This window comes from Oxyura jamaicensis, chromosome 3 (genome assembly GCF_011077185.1).
Source record: "Oxyura jamaicensis isolate SHBP4307 breed ruddy duck chromosome 3, BPBGC_Ojam_1.0, whole genome shotgun sequence".
NCBI lineage: Eukaryota > Metazoa > Chordata > Aves > Anseriformes > Anatidae > Oxyura > Oxyura jamaicensis.
The window spans coordinates 849,703-870,872 of record NC_048895.1 but is presented as its reverse complement, the minus strand read 5'-3'; the positions used below and the strand labels follow the sequence as shown (position 1 = coordinate 870,872).

The window sequence follows — 21,170 nt, the reverse complement described above, 5'->3', positions numbered from 1 at the left end:
GGACACAGACAGACTGTTACAAAGAACGATTGCAGGCATTAAGAAAATGCAGTCACTCCCTTTGGCCAGAACCATCTCACTTCCAGCACAATGAGGTGCTGGGTTCCAGTTACCGACAGACACAAAACCTGCCGGAGCCAAGGCAGTGACAAATGGCGTTAAGGCTGAGGGCTCTGAGCTGCATGCCAGTTACATGGCCCCTGGGGCACCGGCACCAAACCGTCCTTGCCGGTGGGAACGGGAGAGAGCTCCCCAGAGATGCACTCCCCAGAGACTAGAAGGAAAAAATTCTGCTTGTCTTTCCAGAACAAAGGATGTATATTTTCTGGGTAAACTAGTCTGCTTCAGAACAAAATGTGTATTTTTTGGTTGGAACGGGCTCTCCACACAAAATTTCCATGGACTAAATTGGAGTTTTCATGTTGGGGCAGCCAAATAGTCAGGATAGTGTGAAGCACCGCAAACCGATTCAGTGGAAAAAAGGGCTGAGCCATGGCAGAATAATCTTTTTGTGCATCCACTGGGACTCTCTCCTCTCAAACGCAAGCATAAACACACTTCACATAATGCTATTCTCAGTCAGAAGATTATCTGTGAACTCGCGCAGGCATAAAGACGAGGTCTGCTCCACAATGAGACACCTTGAACAAACAACACACTGAACCCTCACCTCTGCCGGTACAGCATGCCAAGGGCTCCAGAGCCACAGGTCAGCAGCGGGCTTCCACTGCCACAGGCACTGCTTAAACACAAAAGTCACAACTCTGGCACATAATTACTGAGCCAACCAGCAGGAAAGCCTTTACACCAGTAAGCACGAAGTCAAGCTGCAGCGGCACAAGGCAGGCTGGTACCAGTGTAATATGAGTTACGTTACTACAGCCATTTCAGTCAAAAAAAAAAAAAAAAAAAAAGTGCTCATCAAATCAAGTTTGCTATAGCACTACAAAAACAACATCCAGAACACATACCTGTTTATAGGGGGCAAGAATTAAATGCACGTGTGCTGCCTTCACCATGTAGAAAGCTGTTGAGATGCTGGAATTAAACCCAAACAATCTCCCAGACAGTAAAATAGTATCTTCAGTTATTAAGAAAGAATATGGCTTTATAAAGGATATATTGTACGATGGCACTGAGAACAGCAGAGAGCCAAAGCTGCTGGCAGGGGATCCATACCATCTTCATGGCCACGTACAGCTTCTCAAAGAGCAGTTGCACATGAATGGTGTCAAGCTGAGGCAGGCGAGGTTTAGGCTAGACATCAGGAAGAGGTTATTCACTGAGAGGGTGGTTACACACTAAAACAGGCTCCCCAGGGAAGTATTCGCTGCACCAAGCCTGTTGGAGTTTAAGAAGCGTTTGGACTGTGCATTTAGTCACATGGTCTAAAATTTTGGTTAGACCTGTGTGGTGCCAGGAGTTGGACTCAATGATCCTTATGGGTTCCTTCCAACTCAGGATATTCTGTGTATGAGGGGTGGGGGGTGAGGGTGTTAAACACACAGCAATTAATAGATTGATAAACAGAAAGACTGATAAATATATAAACAAGGATCATCTTCCACCCAAGTGGGAAAGGAGAGTGTCCTGACAGCATGTCACTCGTCCTTTTCCTCCCAGCCATGGTCCGTGTAGGAGCCCCCACACCATGCCCCCCCTCCTTGCAGCAGCAGGGACTTAGAGGAATGTGTCAAAGCCCATTTCAGAGTAGTATGGCTGGAGAGCCGCATTCAGATCGGCGTGCTGTAATGTGTCTGACAACATTATATTCTGATCCAGCTCTTCACGTAACCTTCAATTTATTTCTAAGCCCCTGTGTTTATTTAACCGAATCTGCCTTCCGTCGTGTGGAGCAGTAGCACTCAACCTTTAAACAGCCCAAGAGCCACTTCAGCATCGAACAGATGCAGAGAGCTCCTGAGTCAGAGGCACAAAGGAGCCGGGAGCATTGTGCGGCGGGCGCCGTACTGCACCCAGCCAGGTCACATCCAGCAGCAGGGGCTGCAAACGGGTGTCTTCGCTCAGTGCCACAGCTGGGAGAGGGCAGTTCAAGGCCAGTTTCCCATGCCAGCCAAGCCAAGCCACCAGCAGGGGCTGGTTTGTGGGGAAAGTCAGCGCCTTCCCCATCCAGTGGTGTTTGAGCAGGGTTGGACAGGGTGCATGTGACTTCTGCAGCTGGGGGGTTCGAGGTCTTGGCACAGAGACTTGGTGCAGCTGTGGAGAGCCAGCCCACTGTGTTTTGGTGCTGCCTCCCTCCGACGGAGGAGGAGGTCACTGCATGTCCAAGCACTCATGCCATCATCACATACTCATGGTGCCTTTGTCTCAGTGTAGGTCCCATTTCCCCTCACCACCCGACCATTGCTAGCCTCCAGAGAAACCCAAGTCCCACCGGACAGGTCCTGGTGAGAGCGGCCGTGGTGCCAGGCCACCTCCTGGCACCCACCACGTGCCCATCCCACCACAGCTGTGCCTCCAAAGCCAACAGCAGGACCAGGCCCACATCCTGCACCCAATTACCTGCAGGGTACCTGGGCCAAATCCACCAGGTTTGGGTCACTTGCTGCCATGTTCCCTAGCAGCACTGAGCCATCAAGCAGCACACAGGCTCTCCACCAGGCTCGTGGGCTGGGGGGGCACAAGCAAACCACAGTGGGCAGCTGTGGTAAACTCACCTGCCCACCTCCACATGCCCGTCACCTGCAGAACAAAACACCGATGGCTTCCTGTTGCTTTTCCTTTCACTTCACTGGAGTTTTGTGTTGGCTTTGAGTTCACCATGCACCGTTCAGAAACCTCATACAATTTATAGGAAAAAACCTTGGCTTGCTTTTCTGTTTACTGTTCCCAAGCATAATGAAAATGTTAAAATGCTAAGTCACTTGACATCTGCAACCCCAGTAATGCACTTGCTTTACTTTTTTTGTAGTTACAAGAGTTGGTGAATATATTTAAAGCTCTTCAATTCACTTAAGTCGAGAAAGACATGCTGCATATTCAATGAAATGCCACAGTTGTGACATGTTCCATATCCTCTGCTGTGTTAAGTCTCTTCATTTATTCTTTTACAGACAGTCACAGAATTTATTCTGTTATGAATAAAATTATCTCTGATGTCCTTCAGAAAATAATGTAGGGCTTTTGACTGAATGCTGGAAGTTCAAGGAAAATATTCCAGGTGTCCAGGACATGAAGAACAAGTCATTGAACCTCTTTCATTGAGCTGTCATCTGTTCCTCCTGCTTGCACGCTGCACCCCCTGCTCCAGACAGGCTTCTGCTTTGGCGAATAATGATTAACAACACCAAAACCTTTAGTCTGCTGAATGCAAGCCCCATGCACCTAAGTGATGTGACCTGCTTCTTAGCAAAAATAATAATAACCGCTGGGTCCCAAACTCTCCTCTGGTGCCACTAAGGCAACTTGCCCCAGGAAGTCAGTGAAACCCCATGGATGGGTAATGGCAAAGAAACCAGCCCTGCTTCTTACCCTGCTGCTTGCCACAGCCGGCTTGGTGCATGATGGCCCAGCGTTGGGGTTGCTGGCTCCTTCTGAAGGGTTAGGATCAATGAATTCATACAGATCATGTATTGGGGGAAATAAAACTGTGGCACCCCATGAGGCACACAGCTGGGAGGGGTGGGTGGGAAGCAAGGGCTCCCAGAGCAGGGCTGCAGCCCACCTGCATTCCCTGCAGCCCACCCATGCCCAGCCCTTTCCCTGTGAGCATCCCATGCCTATGCCAGTGCCTGGGGACAGACGGGGTGAGCAACCCCCGGGACCAGCAGTTGTCTCAAATAGGGTGCTCCCTCTGGGATACATGGGATGAAACAGTGCCTATGCACCTCCGAGTGCTTCCCAAGATTTAACGAGACTGACTCCTTCCAAAATTATCGCTGAGCAAAAGTCGATCATTGTATTCATTTGGGCGCTGCATACACAGATGCTCCCCGAATGGCAGAATAAAGATGGGGATATGGACTCATTTTTCTGTGCCTCACAAGGTAATTTTTTCCTCTATTGTCACCATCATTGTTGATCCTGAAATTATAGTGTCTGAGGAGTTATTCAACAGGAGATATTCGACATGAAAAGAGAGTCTCAGAAAATAACTGCAACAAGAACATTTAAATAAACCCAGAGATTACAGAGACAAAATACAAAAATGACTCCAAGAAGCTCATTTGGTTTCATTCCACTACATTTGAGTGTTATCTGAGAGTGGGAGAAAGAAATCCAAAATTGGCTAGGTACTATGAGGAGAAACACACACACACACACACACACACACACACACACACACAAACACACACACACACACACACACACACACACACACACACAAAAAGGCATCTCTCTACGCACATCACAATCAATTAATTACTCTCAGATTATAATGTGGGTCAGGCATTCAGGATTCAGCTAAATCGCTAGTCAAAAGTTTTATCAGCTTGCCTGCATCTCTGCTCCATGGAAGAACTCGCCTTCTGTGGAGGACTAGAGCAAGATTTCCCTTTTGTGTCTCAGGGTATTTTTTTTTTTTCCTTTTTAAGTTAATCTCCTCATTTTCAAGGCCTGCCTGCTGATTTTTGTGGCACACTTAGCAGTAGGGCACAATTCCTAATTCCTCCCCTCAGCCCCAAACAGCTCTGGTGAAGGGAATTGATCCCAGTGCCCAGCGTGGCTGGGCCAGCCCTCGAGGTGAGCCCTGCCTTGCCAATGCTTGACAGGGATGCTCTGCCTGCTCCTGCGGCTCCCCTCCAAGAACACGTTTTAAAGCACCCAATTTTCTGAGGAACCCCTAAATCAGAGTCTCCACCCTGTCTGATTTCTACCCGACAGCAGCTGCTCCTCTCCGTCTCTCCTCTGCACCTTTCTTCAGTCAGGGCTTCCTGCGACTGAAGCAAACCCTGCAGTCTGCAGTGGGGGAGGAAATCAGACTGCTGCTATTTGTGTGAATACTATTTTGTGATAAGTAAATCATCTAGGTTTACTTCCAATTATTTTTTAAACATCAGGCTTTTATCTTAAAAAGAATCAACGTTTCTCTGCCTTTGAAGAGCAGAACCCTCCTGATATTCATTACTTGACTCAGCTGTTCACTCAGGTCTTTTTCTTTGATGAAAAACTTAGGTTTACAGAGAGTATTTAGCATCCTGATTAGTATATAATGTGACCTACTATTGGAATAAATGGGATGTATAATGCTATCTCATAAGCAAAAGAGTTGACAAAGCAACTTGAGAGTCATTATCTAACATAACTACTTAAAAACAAACAAACAAACAAAAACCATTGAAACAGGCTTCAGAGAAGAGGAGGAGTACATCACAACTTACCATCTGCCCATGCCCTGACAGCCAGTGGCTTGTCCTGCTTCCCCCATGGCTTCAAATCCAAGATACTTTAGTCTTAGGGAAAAAAATAAGTAATAGTAAGTCTCTACACCAAGGAGAAGTAATGATCAGAATTTCTTTTAGTTATTTCTGTGGCAACACCCATGAGTAGCAATAGCTATGGAAACACCATTACTGTCCATGCATATACAAGCCATAACAGGGCGGCAGCTCAAGGCTGAGCATCCAGCAGCAGCAGCACAAGCTCCCCACGCCACTCGATGCCAGCAGCTCACCGTCTGTAATTCCACCCCAAATGCGACCTTGTGAAACAGGCAGCAACAGCCACAGCATCTCGGGCAACCCAGCCAAGCATGCATGGGAAACACACGTGCTGACTTGTCAGTCATGTTTTTGCAGGAAAAAAAAGACTCATTGTGAGCTGACTTTAGTTCACAAGCTCCCTTTATGCCCACAAGGAGACATTTAAGACCACTAGAAAAATATTTATCCATAAAGATCAACACCATCAAATATCCTCGCCCAGCACACATGACCTGCCTACACAGCCCCAGCCAACACCTCCCATCACCATCCTGACTACTGGGACATCCCTGGGGACAGGAGCAGGGAAGATCTGGGATTACACATTAGCCAGACCAGCCGCACCAAGGTCCCTGGTAATAGGAAGGGTTACAAGACAGCAGTCGGTCACGCTGTTAATGTGTAACACTTGTGCCACCTTTACCTCGCTTTCTGCTTGCCTGCTTTGTGGTGTCAGCATCTGCCAGAAGCTGCTGGGAGCCCAGGCAGGGGCTTCTCAACCTGCTGAAGTTCGTCCTTGCCAGCACCCTCGGAGACCTTCATGGGCAGGTCCTGGTCTTGTGGCACCTGCTGATGCTGGTGTAAACCTTGGGGCCCCCTCATCCCCCTTGCCCCTGGTTGCAGACCCTCCTGCCTCTCTCCACGGGCCAACACCCCACGTATGTGTGCATGCCTGTTCCGTTTCCCCTGTTCTATTTCTGTCCTATTCCACTCCATGGAGCTTTGCAAAACCATTGATCGCTGGATTGGGCTGAGACCTCAAACATGCACAGCCTCACCAGCTTTGTGAAAATGGGTGGACAGCCAGGGCTGATCTACCAAAATCTGGTGGAAAAATCTTTTCCTGGTGGCAAGGTCATGGCAGGGACTTGCTGCTGTGGCCAGCAGGACCAGTGCTGGTGCTCAGCTTGAAGGTACAGGGCTGCAGGACCTGGCTTTGTCAGGCAGTGTCCCCCCGGCACAAGCTGCACTGCTTTACTGGGGACACAGCTCAGCCTGCTTTATCACCAGGTCTGCATCTGGTTTCCATGGAAACTAAAGAAAACAGGCAGCAAGTCCCCTCCAAAAACAATTTTGAACAGCCCTTCCAGTATCATCTTTCAGACTGTCACTTTGGATGTGTCACATTTTTCCCAGGTAAGTCCTTGAAATACATTGCTCTTTTCACCTGTTCTGCCCATGGTTTCTGCACTACACCGAGCGCAGAGCTCGAGGTGGAAAACCCCATAAGGACTGGCAGTTGTTGCTTCCACTGTGGCTATATATAGGAAAGCCCTGATAATATTGTCGTTGGTGATGGCAAGTTCATCTGGAAAGCACGCAACGTGATGGCAGGCCAAAAACACACTCGGCAGAGTTTCTATTCCAGCTCCCAGGTCTCCCAGAGCAGCCCCCTCTCTGTGCCAGCAGGTCTTGTCCCCATCAGTGTAGCAGGGATAGTGTTGGGTCCCGGGTTCAGCCTGGGTTGGAGCTGGGAGGCAGCAGCCCCGCCAGCAGCAGCCCCACCAGCATCCTTGCTGATCCTCGCTGACAGCGATGCTGCAAGCCGTGCTCCCACCTGCTCTGCTGGTGTCTGGGTGCCCGGAGATGGATGCGTGATTGATGGGATGCCCGCGATACGCTTCTTATCTGTGGCTTCCCAGTTGGCTCCCATATCGCTCCCAGGGTTTACAGCAATGTCACTGTCTTTCCCTTTTTTTTTTTTTTTTTTTTTTTAAAGCCTGCTTTGGCTCTTTCACACCTACTCACACACCCCAGTGACTCTGTTTCAGGATTAGTAAAATAGGCCAAGCTATTCAGGGCGTGACCCGTCTCCCAACTGTCCACAGAAAGTGTGTGCAAGTGTGAACAGGCTGGTACCTACTTGTCCTGGCAGGCCCGCCAAGAGCTGGATCCATCTGAAGCAGCTTCCATGTCAATTCTTAGCCAAACATCACAAGTGCAAATGGCACACAAAATCCTGGGTGCACACAGAAAAAAATGAGATTAGCTACAGAGAAAAGGAAATGGATGGATGGGCTGTTAAGAGGAAAGGAAAAAAAACAGTCCCAGTGGGAAATCATAAGTGCCACTGGGAGATGCCTGCCCCTGCCCTTTTTTGGGACGATGCTCTGGGACCCACCACCCCCCTGTGCCCATGGCTAGGGTCTGGGAACAGCTCCGGGCCAAATCCTGTACAACAGTGCAGTCTCCCCCACTGGAAAAGTGAAGGATTAGTGTCCTCTTCCAAATCAAATCTGGCTGAAAGGAGCAAATCCCATCTCCTCCTCCATGGGCTTCATCTTCTTCCTTCACTCTTCCCACCAGCATGAACCAGAGCCAAGGAGCCATCCCGGGGAGCAGGCCAGATTGTGCTGTGTGTTCAAACAGCAGTGACAACCCGTAGCCATCTGTTCATCACAGGTGTGTACATGGCACAGGCTGCAGCGGAGGCACCTTCAGACACACCAGTCACGGGCTGTGGTGTGCGTGGGTCTGCCCGGAGGGTGGGCACCAGCCCTGGCTGATGTCCTGCACCACCGGGGCCCACACGTCCATGGCTCCTGTGCTGCAAAGCCCTACCAGCCCTCTCAGGCATTGTTTGCCCACCTGGTGTCCTCCAGACCAGCTCACCACCAAAATGTGACATCTCTTGACATGGGGTGCCAAATAGGCCCCTTAGCTATCTCTCCTCCCCAGGGGAGGATTGCCTTCTGGTCATTCCAAATTCCTTCACTTCTGCAAAAAGGAGTGGGTGCATGTAGATGAAAAGTGGAAGTACACCCCTGCAAGGAAACCCCAGCTATATTCACCCTACCCTATCAACACTGAGTTTCCCAGGTCCAGGGGCCAGCCCTTAACATTTGCCTTTGACCCACAAGGTCTGTCCTGGGACCTGGGAACCCAGCCCCAGCAGCCAGCACGGCTCTGGATCACGACCAGGAGCACAACCCCATCCTGCATGTCATGATGGTGCTGTGCACCCCCCCACACCCCCCGCAGAACTTGCTTCCTGAAGCACCGGCGATCACGCACAGGAAACAGAAGAAGGGGGTGTTAGCAGGGGCATGGTGGTCTGAACTGGTTCAAAGAAAGCAGCAGAAGCCACAGGGCCCCTGCCTCTTTGGGACACAACCAGCATATTTCAGGGAGCATATTTCATCCTCGAGATGAGTAGGGTGTTATATTGGGTGCAGGAGGGGAGGGCAAAGGGGGTGGATGGGGCAGCAGCCATCTTCACCCTGCAGTTACACGGTGCCTGGGAGTTCTTCCCAATGTATCCACACAATTTGACAGCCCAGCCTCCTCCAACAAAGCCATTGTGATTACTGGGGCTGTTTAAGGAAAAGGGAACAAACCCACACAGAGAGGTATCCTGACCTCCTCCTTTCCACCTTTGTGTTCCTAAAGCAACAATTCCTGGTGGCCCTACAAACAAATCAATATTCAAGAAGTCTCCCCACCTGTGAAACACACCACCCAATAAACCCCCCAGGCAGATTTTACTCATCAATAAAGACTCAAATCACATGGTTAAGTTCAAAGGACAGCAGTACCCACTGGTAACTCACACCCCAGGAGCTAGGTGCAGCACAAATGACCACAGCACTGGCTGACATGTGGGGCCAGCCAGGATGCTCAGGACACTGTCTGGCAGCAGTTCTGCAGCAGTGCTCAGCTACATTCATCAGGAACCAAAAAGCCTCCAAAAAGGTTTGCTTGTACTAATGAACAAAAATATAAATTTATTAATAAAAAAGTAACTGTGTGTTTTGCAATACAATCTGAGACACAGCTTGGTTGTCACTGTCAGAGGGGACGTCTGCACCTCTGTGGTCAATCACTCCTTGCTTTCCCTCTGGACCACCATCAGCATGGCAGGTCCTGTGCCAGCCAGCATCAAGCTGGGGCTGAGACAACTGCTTTTCCTGAGGTCTGGCAGCAAAGGGATGGGAAGGGGTAGCCTCCAGAAGGCACTAGCCTCCCAAAGGCACAGCTTGCTGCTCACTTCACTGGCCACCCTTGTGCTCTCCTCACCCTTGTTCCCCTCCTGCAGGTCCCAGCTTGCTCCCCTCAAGCCCTCCTTCACCTACCTCAAATCCTGCTGCTGCAGCCCAGTGCTGCTCCCACACTCCCCTCCTCGCAGCACCACAGCTCGGGCACAGCACACTCCCACACGGAGCAGCTGGGGGAATGTAGCAAGACATGCCCCAGACATCTGGACTGAATTTATTGTTATAAAGGCTAAAGACTTTGCAGGTATGTGAATACACAGCTATTAATACTTTTTAAATTTTTATTATTTTTAAAAAAATTTCATCAACATGATAGTTTTTCCCCAAAGTTCACTCTCTTGGTCAGCAATGTGGGCACTTTTTTTATCCAAGCAAAGCAAGTTTGGCAAAGTTATTAACTGCCCAGAACAAGATATTTATTGATTACTCTGAGGATCAATCTCCTTATCTGCAGGCTGCTCTGTTAGAGCTGCCTGTGACCAGGGTATTTAGCTAAGCGATATCTGACCTGGGCCTTGGAGACTTTCACAGAGGAATCCAAGGTCTCTCCAGTGTTTTTAAAAATACAGCAGGTGACAGAGAGGATCTAGGTGAGGTGAGATGGAGAAGCGTCCCCGTCACCTTTCCACCAGCGTGAGGAGTGACCAGTGACGCCCGTTCAAGAGGACTTTGAGCTTGGCGGAGGTGGAGAGCTCTCCTGAGGATGCTGAAAGCATGCCTTGGCTCGTGGTGTTTGCAGGCCCCTGGGTTTCAAATGGAGCAGCAAAATCCTTGGGCACATGGGGCTTGACACCCTAAGAGCTACCCTGGCTCTAGCCTATTGCTGGCAGAGCGAGGGGTGGCCAGGGGTCCCACCTCACAGCAGGGCTGGATGCGCTTCCTGAGCTGCATGAGAGGGACAAGCATGAGAGGGACAAGAGAGGGACAAGAGCAGGACCAGTCTGGGGGGCACAGGTTATAGGGTGGGGTGCCAGGGGAGCCTCTCCTTGTTTGTCTGTGTTTGCAGGTGGCTGTACCTTTTGGAGGATCCTCTGTCAAACTGGTATCACTCTTTGTCCACAGCTTCAGTGGACACTTCAGTGGACCACTGGCTCCACTGGCTTTTCTTCACTCATCCTATTAAAAAAAAAAAAAAAAAAAAAAAAAGGGCACAAAAAAATAAAATTTCTGCTAAAAGAAAAAGAAAACCAAAGAGGGGCAGGGGAGGAGGGCTGCAGCTGGAGTTGTCTATGGAAACCCAGCTCTAATCTCTGGCAAACCCCCGCTATCAAAGCTTGGATCAGCATATCTAATGTAAACGAGCTTTCACACATAAATAACGTGCCACATCTGGCTATTTGTTTTTTATAGCGTCTTAGCTACCGAGCGATTTATAGAGGGCGAGCTTGTTAAAGAGCAGCCCGGGCTGCCGTGGAAGTTGCCGGCTGCCCGAGGCGGGGCGGGCTGGGAGGTGCGAAGGAGCGGGGTGGCAGCAGGAGCCGGGACGGCTTCGGGCAGCGCGGGGAGGGGGCAGAAAGCGGCTCCCAGCGTCTTTGGGAAGTGGGGGGAGCGGGGGGAGGTCTCTACCCCCCAGGGGAAGAGGGACGGCTCAGCAGCGGGGCCGGGGCCGGCTTAAAAGAGCCATCCAGGAACCGGCGTGTTTGCGCTTATAACCAATTTATTACTGCCGAACATATGGCCAGTATTTCGCCTGGCGTCACACGCCGGGGAGGAAAGCAAACAGAGCGGGTGATGTAAAGCCGGTGAAGGAGCGGCCGCCCGCACACGGCGGGGACAATGCGAGAGGCGTGGGGCCGCCGCGCTCAGCCCCCGCCCGCCTAGAGCCGGCCGCAGGTGAGCGGGGTGGGGGGCTGGGGTGGGAGTCCCAGGGGGGCAGGGGGGTGTAAGGAAGCCCGGGCGGGGGAGCAGCAGGTGGGTTTGTGGCTTTTTTTTTGGGGGGGGGGGGCGGGGGGGGGCGGTGGCAGGGCGCTGCGGGGCCCCCGCGGGAAGGCGAGAGGCGGCGCGGGGCGACTGGGGCGCACCGACGGCAGCACCGCTCCCCGGACTCCGATGGCGGGGTCTCCCCTGCCCGTCCCGACCCGTCCCGTCGAGTGTCCCCCCCCCGCCAGCGCCTGACAGTACCGGCAGCGGGACGAGCAGGGAACCTTGCGCCCTCCATGCGCCGCGGGGCCGGGACGCGCGCCCCCCCCCGGGGCGGGGAACCCGGGGCAGCGCCCCCGGGCCCGGCAAGGCTGCGGCGGGACACTTCTCGGCTGCAACGGCAGAGTCCGCCAGAGGACCGGGAATGGCCCGGCCGGGCCGGGCCGCGCCGCGCCGCCGGCCGCTCTGCCCGCCGCGCCGCTCCCTCCCTCCCCGTCCGTGCCTTCCCTGCGTTTTCTTTGCGGCTCCCCTCGGCTGAGAGCCGGGCAGGCCCTCCCCCGCACGGAGTCTTCGCGGCGCGCGGGATCTCCCTCACGGCTCCCCCGCGCGGTCCGTGCGCTCCCTCCCCGCGCCCCCTGGTCCGCACGCGGCAGAGCCAGGGCCGGGCTGGCCCTCGAGCCCTCCATGTTGTGCGTGCGGGTGCAAGAAGTAAATTCAGATAAGAAAGTGCTCTCAGGGCCGCGTTTCATAAAGAGCTATAAATCTCCCGCATTCAAATTGCCCTTATCGAAACGAGTTGGATTTTTTTTTCGCGAGGAAGAACACTTCTGACAAAGCTTAATCTCATTGGGACACGTTTAATCATTAGAGAGATGTGAACGAATACAGCCGGGGGGCTTGCGGGGGGGGGGGACGGGGGGGGACGAAACGTTTGGCCGGGAAATAAAATGGTTATAACAGAGTGGAACGGGTAGGGAGGCCCCAGGCCAGGCTTACAGCTTGGGCCGGGAGGAAAAACTAAATAAGACAAACAAATAGCTGGGCCGGGTGGCTGCGAGGTGCGACGGCTTCAATCTGCCGGCTTTGTGCTAGCACTCATTGCGCTAACAAATTGCCTCGCGCTGGCATTGCCTCCGACTCTACTGGCAATATTTTCAAAGATCTCATTAAAGTGCATTTATCAAAGCCCTAACATGTGCCCTCCGGCTCCGACATAACCCCATTAGCCCCCAGGGAGGAGGGGGAAAATCCGAATTTCTATTACAATTCACGACCTCGGGAGGCTGGCTGGGAGGCTTACTATATCTAGATCTACAAAATTCTAAGTAATATCGGTGAATTGGAAGGATTTCTCCGTCTTTGAAGCTTCAGGGGAAAGGAGATAGAGTAATCGTGAGAATAGGAAAGCTTATTTAGATTCCTATGTCCTGGAGAAGATTTAATTGTCTCCGGGAGAAAGGCAGGCCGGTACGGGGATTTTGGGGGCTAGCGCGGATTTCTCCCGAGCCTCGATAACGAAGGCTACTGCCGGCTCCCTTTCTGTATGCGGGGGAATCTTCCCCTTGTTCTCCTCTCTCTCGTTTCCTTGTTTCCTTCTCCCCCCCCCCCCCTTTTTTTTTAACCCCCCACCCAAAACATCATTAACACCTTTGTTAATGCAATTTTTTCAGCCACGAACAGAGAAGGGAATTTCACCCACCAAAAACTCCGAGCCCCGCACATCACGATTAAGTTCCTGAAAGCCACGGAGGATTCAGAGTGCCCCGCTTCCCCATGATTTCAGGAAATCCGATTTTTTGTAGCGGCCTGCGGCAAGATAACCCGGCTGTGGGCGCCCCGAGCCTCGCCTCGCCGCGGCCGCTGCTGAACTCCGGGGCTGGAAGCGGCTGCTATGCCCAGGCGAAGGCAATTTATCGCCGCCTGTGCGGGGCTCGCGTAGGGCACAGCTAGAAGTGGCAGGTTGTTGTTTTTATCACCGACAAAAGATGTCTTCTCTTAATGACGCAGCTCTCCTTTCCCCCGTAAAACAAAGGCGGCATTGCTTTCTGGGGATGCTCCTCAGGTGATTCTCCTAATAACAATTATCAGGAACTACGCTTCCCTTCCCCTGTTTATTTCAAGTGTAGCTCATTCTAAGAGATAAAATAAACCTGTTCCCCTAAAAAAGGCTTTGTGCGGGCTTCGCTAATCCTTAACGAGCGACAAGGTGCAGTTCTTTTTATTTGTTTATTTGTGGTCTGGAGTGAAGGAAAACAATAGCTCGCACCTTTGGTCTAATCAGACAATAAACTAATCCACTTGACGGCTGTTATCGGAGATGCGATGTGGCGATGGGTTAGAGGTCAGCGTGAACGAGCTGCACAGGGACGGGAGGAGCAGCGGAAGACTCCTGTCAAACATCTTCGCGTTCATTTATACACATATTACATGTTATTACATATAGTGCATGTGTATGATATCACTCGCCGGGGAGGGGGACGAAGCGTCGGTGGCTTAAAACAGTGGGAAAGGGCTTCTGAGCGAGCAGAGCCCAGGCTCAGCGGAGCAGCTTTACCCCGCTGGCCAGCGGAAGACGGCAGTTCGCCGCCTCAGAACTGCGGCCCCTGGACGCGAAGTGTCTGCCAGCCGCGGCCGTCTGCTCTCCGGCCTCACGCGTGTCCGCGGAGCCGCGGGGAGCGCCGGCCGCCCCGCACACGCCGCCGCCTCTTAGGGATAGCAGCAGCTGACAGCCGCTCAGAAGGGTTCCTTTGCCCTCTTATCCCCCACCAAGTGTCTCTTCCCCCTCTGTGGGGGGAAAAAAAGGGAAGGGAAGTGAAAGAAAGGGAAGGGAAAGAAAGGGAAGGGAGAGCTTTAACACCGCTAAATTCTGCAGCCGCCGCCCGCCGGGGTGGAGGCTCCCCGCGCCGCTCGGTGAGGGGGGGGGGCCTGCGGAGGGAGGGCGAATGCGGGTTGTTTGAGCTACCTGCGAAAGTAAACAGGTAAACACTCCCCCGCTCCTAGAGGGCACTTGTCCTGAAGTACAGCCACTTAGCCTGTGTACACGCACCTCTCCTCCAGTCTCTTGTTCGCTTGTGCAAACAGCCCCTCCGCCCGCGGGGCCGGGGCTCAAAATCCGCCGGGCCGGGCCGGGCAGGCCACCCGGCCCTCCCGGCCTCCTGCTCCCCTTCTTCCAGCAGCCGGGGGCGCTCTGCGGGGTCTCCCGGCCTTGTACCCCCGTTTTGTCCCCCCTGCGCGACGGGTGTGGGGGAGGTCGGCCAGCTCCGTGGGGGCGCAGGGAAGAGAGGACGCGGGGAGCGTCCCCCGATAGCGATCGCGGGCTCCCCAGCTCTGTGGCGACAGCCGCCGGCCTGCCGTCGGGTTTTCCCCCTCGCGGCGCGGCGGCTCCTAGCCGGGCCCGGCCCGGCCCCACGGCCCCTCTTGACGTCAGAGGGCCCGAGCGGCTCTCACGTCATCCCCCGCCCGTGACGTCATGCCTGCAGCTGGCAGGGGGGGGGCGGCCCGCAGGGTCGGTGCCCACGCGTGGGGGAAGCCCGCGGCTGCCGCCGGCCCTGCGCGGCCCGGGCCCGCTCCCGGGGCTTTGTGCGAGCCCACAAGGGAGCTGTGTTCCCCGCTGCCCCAAGAACCGGGACGTCCGCGCCGGCTCCCCCCAGGGAGGCCCCTCCGCGCCGGTGCCACCCGCAGCCCGCGTGGGCACCGCCGTCTCCCGTGGCCGTGAGGCTGCCGTCGCCCCACCTGCAGCCCCTGGGGCTCGGCGGCTGCCGCCTGCCTGCTGCGGCATTTGCGCGGCCGTTTGCCTTGGGTGTTGGGGTGACTTGCGGCGTCATTTCTTATTTTTATTTGCGTGTGTGTATTTATTCTTTTCCTTGGGTTTTGAGGTTCTTGGCTTTAATCCGCAAGGCCGAGACTCCCAGCCTCACCGAGCGCCCCGCTGCCCCCCCGGCTGCCGCCGGCCTGCCTTCATTCGGGACGTTTCGTCGCCGTCACGCCGCTTGTCGCGACTGTCACCCTTATCGCTGCTGTTTTCTCTGTCGGACCCGAAGCCCCATCCTGCCCACTCGGGGCGAAACGCGGCAGCCGCCCCCGCGCCAGCAGGTCGGGCCGGGACAATAAAAGGGTCTATAGGGCCGGAATGAGGCCAAACATGAGGACAAATACCCAGCTCGGGGAGCTGCCCAGGCCCCTCCCCGCGGGGGAAGGAGAGGCGCGGGGGAGAGCCCGCAAGAAGGGGTTCCCGTAATATCGAGGAAGGACTCCGAAATGGATGAAGAGATAGCCATTGAGTGCGGTTGAATACCATGACAACTAGGAACAACCTCAGATTTATTCCCAACAGTTAGGACACATTGAAAGAGGGCGTCAATCACGTATTATTTCGCCACTGAAATAAATGCAAAAACTGCGCCGAGACAAAGGGTTCCAACAGAAGCCGGACATTTGTCTACATTGCGGACATTGTCTCCAGCTTAGCCATAGGGTTGTATTTGTGTTTGCGCGGGTCCGACCACCCAGGATGTGCTCAGGGGCTCGCTTAAAAAAAAAAAAAAAAAAAATCCCTGGGCATTGTCAGCCACATCACATACTTTATGGGAGGCAGGCTGGGGGCTGGGGGAAGAAAGATGGGGGGGAGCGGGGAGGGAGAAAGGGGAAGATGCGGATAAATCGATCGGCAAATAGGAGGATGTCTGAGGGACAGTCTTCCTCTCTGCCCACTGCCTCCAGCCCGACTCCCACTGCCTCCTGCGGGAAGACAAACTCAGACAACTTTTCTTTCCCAGAAATAAAGGTGGCGGTGAGAAGCCCCTGCCCAGATTTTAGCCCCTGGCCCCAGGCTGCTTCAAGGACCGTGAAGGTTCGGGCCGGGCACGGCGAAGGTCCTTTGGGGGTGTAGGTAGGGGGGTGGCGATGCTAAAATAGTCGGTGGCAAGCAGACAAGGGCGGAAGGGGCTGGGGAGGGGGCAGCTTCAGCCCCGGGCGGGCAAGTGGAGGCCGCCGCCGCGCAGCGCCGGGACCCGCGGCCGAGGACACCTGCAGGGACGGCCACCGGGACGGCCTCGGGAACAGCCAGCCCTCCTCCAGCCTCCTCCTTCCGCAGGTCCTGAAACAGAAATAGTGATCAGAATTAAAAATAAATAAATAAATTACAAAATATATAGGCAGTCATATTTGAAAGTCCGTTGGGTTCCAGTCCATTACATTAACCAGACGGGTTGGGTTCCATTCCTCTGGAAGAAAGAGGCAAAATCACTGAGCCCTCTTCAAATAAAGGCCCCCCGCCAACACTCCCCCATCACCCCACTAATCGCGTACCGGATCTCTCCGGGTCGTGACTGACGATCGCATTTTGCCAGTTCTGTTAATTTCGGAGCATACTAGAATCAATTACTTGCTGTTTAATTTCCAGCGTTCATCCTTAAGCCTCAACCAAAATATTGACCTAGGCAGTTTAGATAAGTTGGTCCCCTGCCATCTGAGCCGTGCCGTGTTTCGGCCCCGCGCGACCGGCGGGGGTCTCGGGTGGGCTGGGGGGGAGATGCTGCCGGGGGGGCGGAGAGGGGGGGGGGGGGCGGAGAGCGAGCAGGCGGCCTGGGGCTCCTCAGCCCCCCCCCACTCCGCCCCCCGATTTTTTGTTTTTGTTAGCTGCTTTTCAAGGCAATCGGTGGAAAAAACACACTTTGGAGTGTGCAGAATATCGGGCTAGTGCGAGGCTCTTTGTATGTAAATACTGTGCTTAAAAAAAACAAAAAAAAAAAAAAAAAAAAAAAAAAGAATTCACACACTCCCTCTCTCTCTCGCGCACACACACGAGGAAGGGCCCTCCCCACGCCGGTAATTAACTGACACGTTATACCACTCATCACCAATGGTGGAAGCTCGGAGCTCGCCCAAAACCCGCAATTTCGCATCTGCAAACACTGTCTTCATCCACTTGACTTCCAAGACCCGCCCACACGTGGCCAACCTTTCCCGGGTTTAATGTATTTTTTTTCTCCCTCCTCTCGGCAGGTTCATGTGTGGGGACCAGCCTTATATGGACTGTACGCTCCAGCAATGGCTTGTTTTTTTCAAGCGGCAGGCACGGGTTCGGGGTGTTTAAGCAAGATCCAGAAGTGATCCTTATTTCTTTCTCTCTCTCTTTTTTTTTTTTTTTTTTTTTTGTGCGTCTTTCCCCCTTTCCCCTGGAGTTACAAACTATTTTCGAAGCCAGCCGCTGCTCCTGCTCCGAATTTCCCCCGCGGCAGAAGGAGCCCGCAGAAATCCGGAGATCCACCGCCGCGGCCGGGGCTCCTCTTCCTCTATCGCGCAGCCCCCCCAGTTATTTTTCGCCGTGTTTTTTACTCCTCCGCGCCGCCCCCCCCCCCCCCCCCGGCCGCCGTGTGCGTGTGCCTTGGTGTCGCCGCTGCCCCGTGTGTGCGTGCGCGCGGGTGACACGGCGGCTCGGCAAGCTGCTCCTCCAAGTCCCCTGCCCCAATTTGCCCGGACCATGGCTCTGACCAACACAAAGACGGGCTTTTCCGTGAAGGACATCCTGGACCTCCCCGACACCAACGACGAGGACGGTTCCGCCGCGGAGGGCGGCGAGGAGGAGAACGAAGCGCCGGAGCCCCCCAAGAAAGCGGGCGTTCTTGGACAGACCCCCTTGGACACTGTTCAGGCTCTGCCCCTGAAGAGCCCATTCTACGACAACAGCGACAACCCCTACACGCGCTGGCTGGCGAGCGCCGAGGGCATCCAGTACTCCCGTGAGTGCGACGGGCCGCGCCGGGCTCGGGACCGGGCTCGGGGGCTCCTGGGCGGGGGGCGGCCGGGGCTGTCCCGGGGGCGGGAGGGGGCCGGGGACCCGGGAATCGCCCCGCGCGGGGCCGGGCGGGCGGCGCGTCCCGGGGCGGTCGGAGCCGTCGGGGCCCGCTGACGGCGCCTCTCTTCTCCGCCGCTCCCCGCAGTGCACGGGCTCACGGCCGGCGGCGGCGGCCCGGACGCCGCCGCCAAGTCCCCGGAGCCGTCGGCCGACGAGTCGCCCGACAACGAGAAGGAGGCGGCGGGCGGCGGGGACGCGGGGAAGAAGAGGAAGAGGAGGGTGCTCTTCTCCAAGGCGCAGACCTACGAGCTGGAGCGGCGGTTCCGGCAGCAGCGGTACCTGTCGGCACCCGAGCGGGAGCACCTGGCCAGCCTGATCCGCCTGACGCCCACCCAGGTGAAGATCTGGTTCCAGAACCACCGCTACAAGATGAAGCGGGCCCGGGCCGAGAAAGGTATGGAAGTGACTCCTCTTCCCTCCCCGCGGCGGGTGGCCGTGCCGGTCTTAGTCAGGGACGGCAAGCCCTGCCACACACTCAAAGCTCAGGACTTGGCAGCCGCGACTTTCCAGACGGGAATCCCCTTCTCCGCCTATAGCGCCCAGTCTCTACAGCATATGCAATACAACGCCCAGTACAGCGCGACCAGCAACCCCCAGTACCCCACAGCACACCACTTGGTACAGGCTCAGCAATGGACTTGGTGAACGCTGTAGGAGAGCGCGCACACAAGCACACGTCCCAGGCGCGCAACCTCACGCACGCACACACACGCAAAAAGGTGGAAAAAAATAGAGACAGACAGACTGATGCTTGAAAAAGAAAATCAAAACTACAGGGGAAGGAATGGAGAGGGAAACGCTATTACTATTATTATTATTATTATTGTTATTATTATTATTGTTTGTTTGTTTTTCCCTCTCCTGTTTCTTTTCCCCTCCATTTTTGGGGGGCTCGGTTTCATTTCGGGGGGAGGCGGGGGGAAGGGAGGGGAGGTGTTTTTGTGCGTCATTGTTTACAGAAATTTTTGCGCCATTCAGAGTGGTCCTGTCTACCTACAACTAAAAAAAAAAGGGGGGGGGGAGGGTCGTCAGAATAATAATAATAATAATAATAAAAAAAAAAGAATAAAAAACCCCGTGCTCCTGTGGTTTTGTGAGGTGCGTCCGGACGCTGGGAGCGCGGCTGCCGGCCTCGGCAGCGCAGTGCAGAGCCCCACGAAACGGATAGCTCGATTTCTCCCCTTCTGGTACAATTTTGCCCGTGCGTAATTCCCGACAACTATTAGCAGGGGTATTTTTAGAAATCGTTGTTGGTATTGCCGCCGTACACAACAGCAAGGGCTTTCCTTCTGGTTTGCCTTACCCGGGGCCGCAAACGGCTATTCCCGGGAAGCCAGGGGCACAAGGGCGCAGCCGAAACCTGCCGCCCGCCGCCACTGGAGAGCCCGGCGCCGGAGCTATGTGCAAACAGGGCCCTTCCACATTTTAATACGAATTTTAGTAAAAACGCCGGTTGAGAATTTTTATTTATTTATTTATTTATTTAAGAAAATAAAGAAAAGAAAAGAAAAGAAAAGAAAAGAAAAGAAAAGAAAAGAAAAGAAAAGAAAAGAAAAGAAAAGAAAAGAAAGAAAAAAAAAAAAGAAAGGCGAGCGACGCCGAGCCCCGATTTGTTTGACTTCGCTCTCCTCCCTGCCGGCCCCGGCGCCGGTTTTGGGGCCGGGTTGGGGGCGGGTTGGGGGCGGCGGGCCCCGGCGGGGAGACCACCTGGAGGTGGCTGGGGTCCCACCGCCCCCGCCCCGCGCCCGCAACTTTTGCCCCGGCAGCGGCTCTGCCTCGGGCCGGGTTCTACCGCCGCCGCGGCCGGGAGCGGAGCAGGGACAGCGGGTCTTTTTCTACCGGCGCCGCCACTTTCCCACGCCGCAGGCCCCCACCCCCGGGTAGCTGGGGTCTCTCGGCGGGAGCGGCTGTCGCCGCAGGTGTCCCCCCCGAGCTGGCGGAGAGCGGAAACTTCGGGGCTGCGCCAGGGCGCGAGCGGGTGGGCGAAAGAAAGGGTTAACGCCTGCCGGGGTGAGAGGCGGCACCCCAGAAGAGAGGCTGGGGGGACAGCGGCGGGCACCCAGCACTGCTCGAGGGCACCTGGTCCTCTCGGGCAGAGCCGCAGGACCTGAGCGCTCGCACCCTCACCGCTCTCTCCCTCTCCCGGTCCGCGATTTTAGGCTGCCGGAGGTACCACAAATATTTATTTTTACAGCCCCTCCCGGTGCGACGGGGCCGGGCAGCAACCGCCTCGTCCCGCCGGGCCGAGCAGCGCGCAGAGCGGCGGACAGCCGAGACTGGCGGCCCCGGGGGCGGGCCGGGAGAGGGAGAGCCCCGCCACGCTGCGCCCGCGCCCGGGGGGCGCCCGCGGGGGGGGGGGGCCGGGGGGGGGGGGGGGGGGGGGGGTCCGCGCCCCTACGCCCCCGTGCAGCCCTCCGCGGGCAGCGAAGCGCCGGCACAGCCGCCGCGCTCGGGGCTGCCTTCCTTTCCTTTTTATTTCTTTTTCCTTTTTCCCTTCTTTTCCTTCTTGCCTCCCTCTCTCACCCGCCCGGGAGCCAGAGGCCGGGGAGCGGCCCTGACGCCCAGTGCCCAGCACCCAGCACCCGCACCGCGCTCCCGCGGGAGCTACGCGCCCCCGGCCTCGCCGCGTTTCTGTGGGTTTGGTTTTCGTGGACAGATCGGTGTGCGAGCCAGGCCCTAGAGAGCAGAAAATACTCACTTTCTTCTCCCCCCGCTCCCTTTTTTTTTTTTTTTTTTTTTCCCCAGGCTCTGCTAAGTCTATAAAACCAGTTGTGTGGCCCTAACCTCCGTGGCCTT

At 55.1% G+C, this 21,170-nt stretch overlaps 1 protein-coding gene and 1 long non-coding RNA gene across 5 annotated transcripts; one reads left to right on the top strand and one right to left on the bottom strand.

Annotated features, from left to right (window-relative positions):
* Positions 1-7,538: 7,538 nt before the first annotated feature.
* LOC118165196 lies at positions 7,539-13,316 on the bottom strand. Of its 3 annotated transcripts, none has more exons than XR_004749910.1 (3): positions 13,218-13,316; positions 10,675-10,774; positions 7,539-7,623 (listed from the first exon to the last, which is right to left on the bottom strand). It is a non-coding gene; the product is annotated as an uncharacterized LOC118165196 (long non-coding RNA). The 3 variants fall into 3 exon arrangements; XR_004749908.1 differs by lacking the exon at positions 7,539-7,623 and adding an exon at positions 9,958-10,599; XR_004749909.1 differs by lacking the exon at positions 7,539-7,623 and adding an exon at positions 9,958-10,543.
* On the top strand, positions 11,257-19,268 carry NKX2-2 (NK2 homeobox 2). 2 transcript variants are annotated; one of them, XM_035323135.1, is made up of 3 exons: positions 11,257-11,491; positions 17,522-18,258; positions 18,460-19,268. In XM_035323135.1, the coding sequence occupies exons 2-3, from the start codon at positions 18,000-18,002 to the stop codon at positions 19,017-19,019; spliced, it is 819 nt and encodes a 272-aa protein (XP_035179026.1). In that variant the 5' UTR covers positions 11,257-11,491; positions 17,522-17,999; the 3' UTR covers positions 19,020-19,268. The 2 variants fall into 2 exon arrangements, with proteins under 2 accessions (XP_035179026.1, XP_035179027.1); XM_035323136.1 differs by lacking the exon at positions 11,257-11,491 and having other exon boundaries at positions 17,303-18,258.
* The last annotated feature ends 1,902 nt before the right edge of the window (positions 19,269-21,170 follow it).

Excerpts from the sequence above, each read along its gene's own strand:
- NKX2-2 (XM_035323135.1), top strand. The coding sequence starts at position 18,000 with ATGGCTCTGACCAACACAAAGACGGGCTTTTCCGTGAAGGACATCCTG. Across the intron at positions 18,259-18,459 it reads CGAGGGCATCCAGTACTCCC|TGCACGGGCTCACGGCCGGC; the intron begins GTGAGTGCGACG and ends CGCTCCCCGCAG.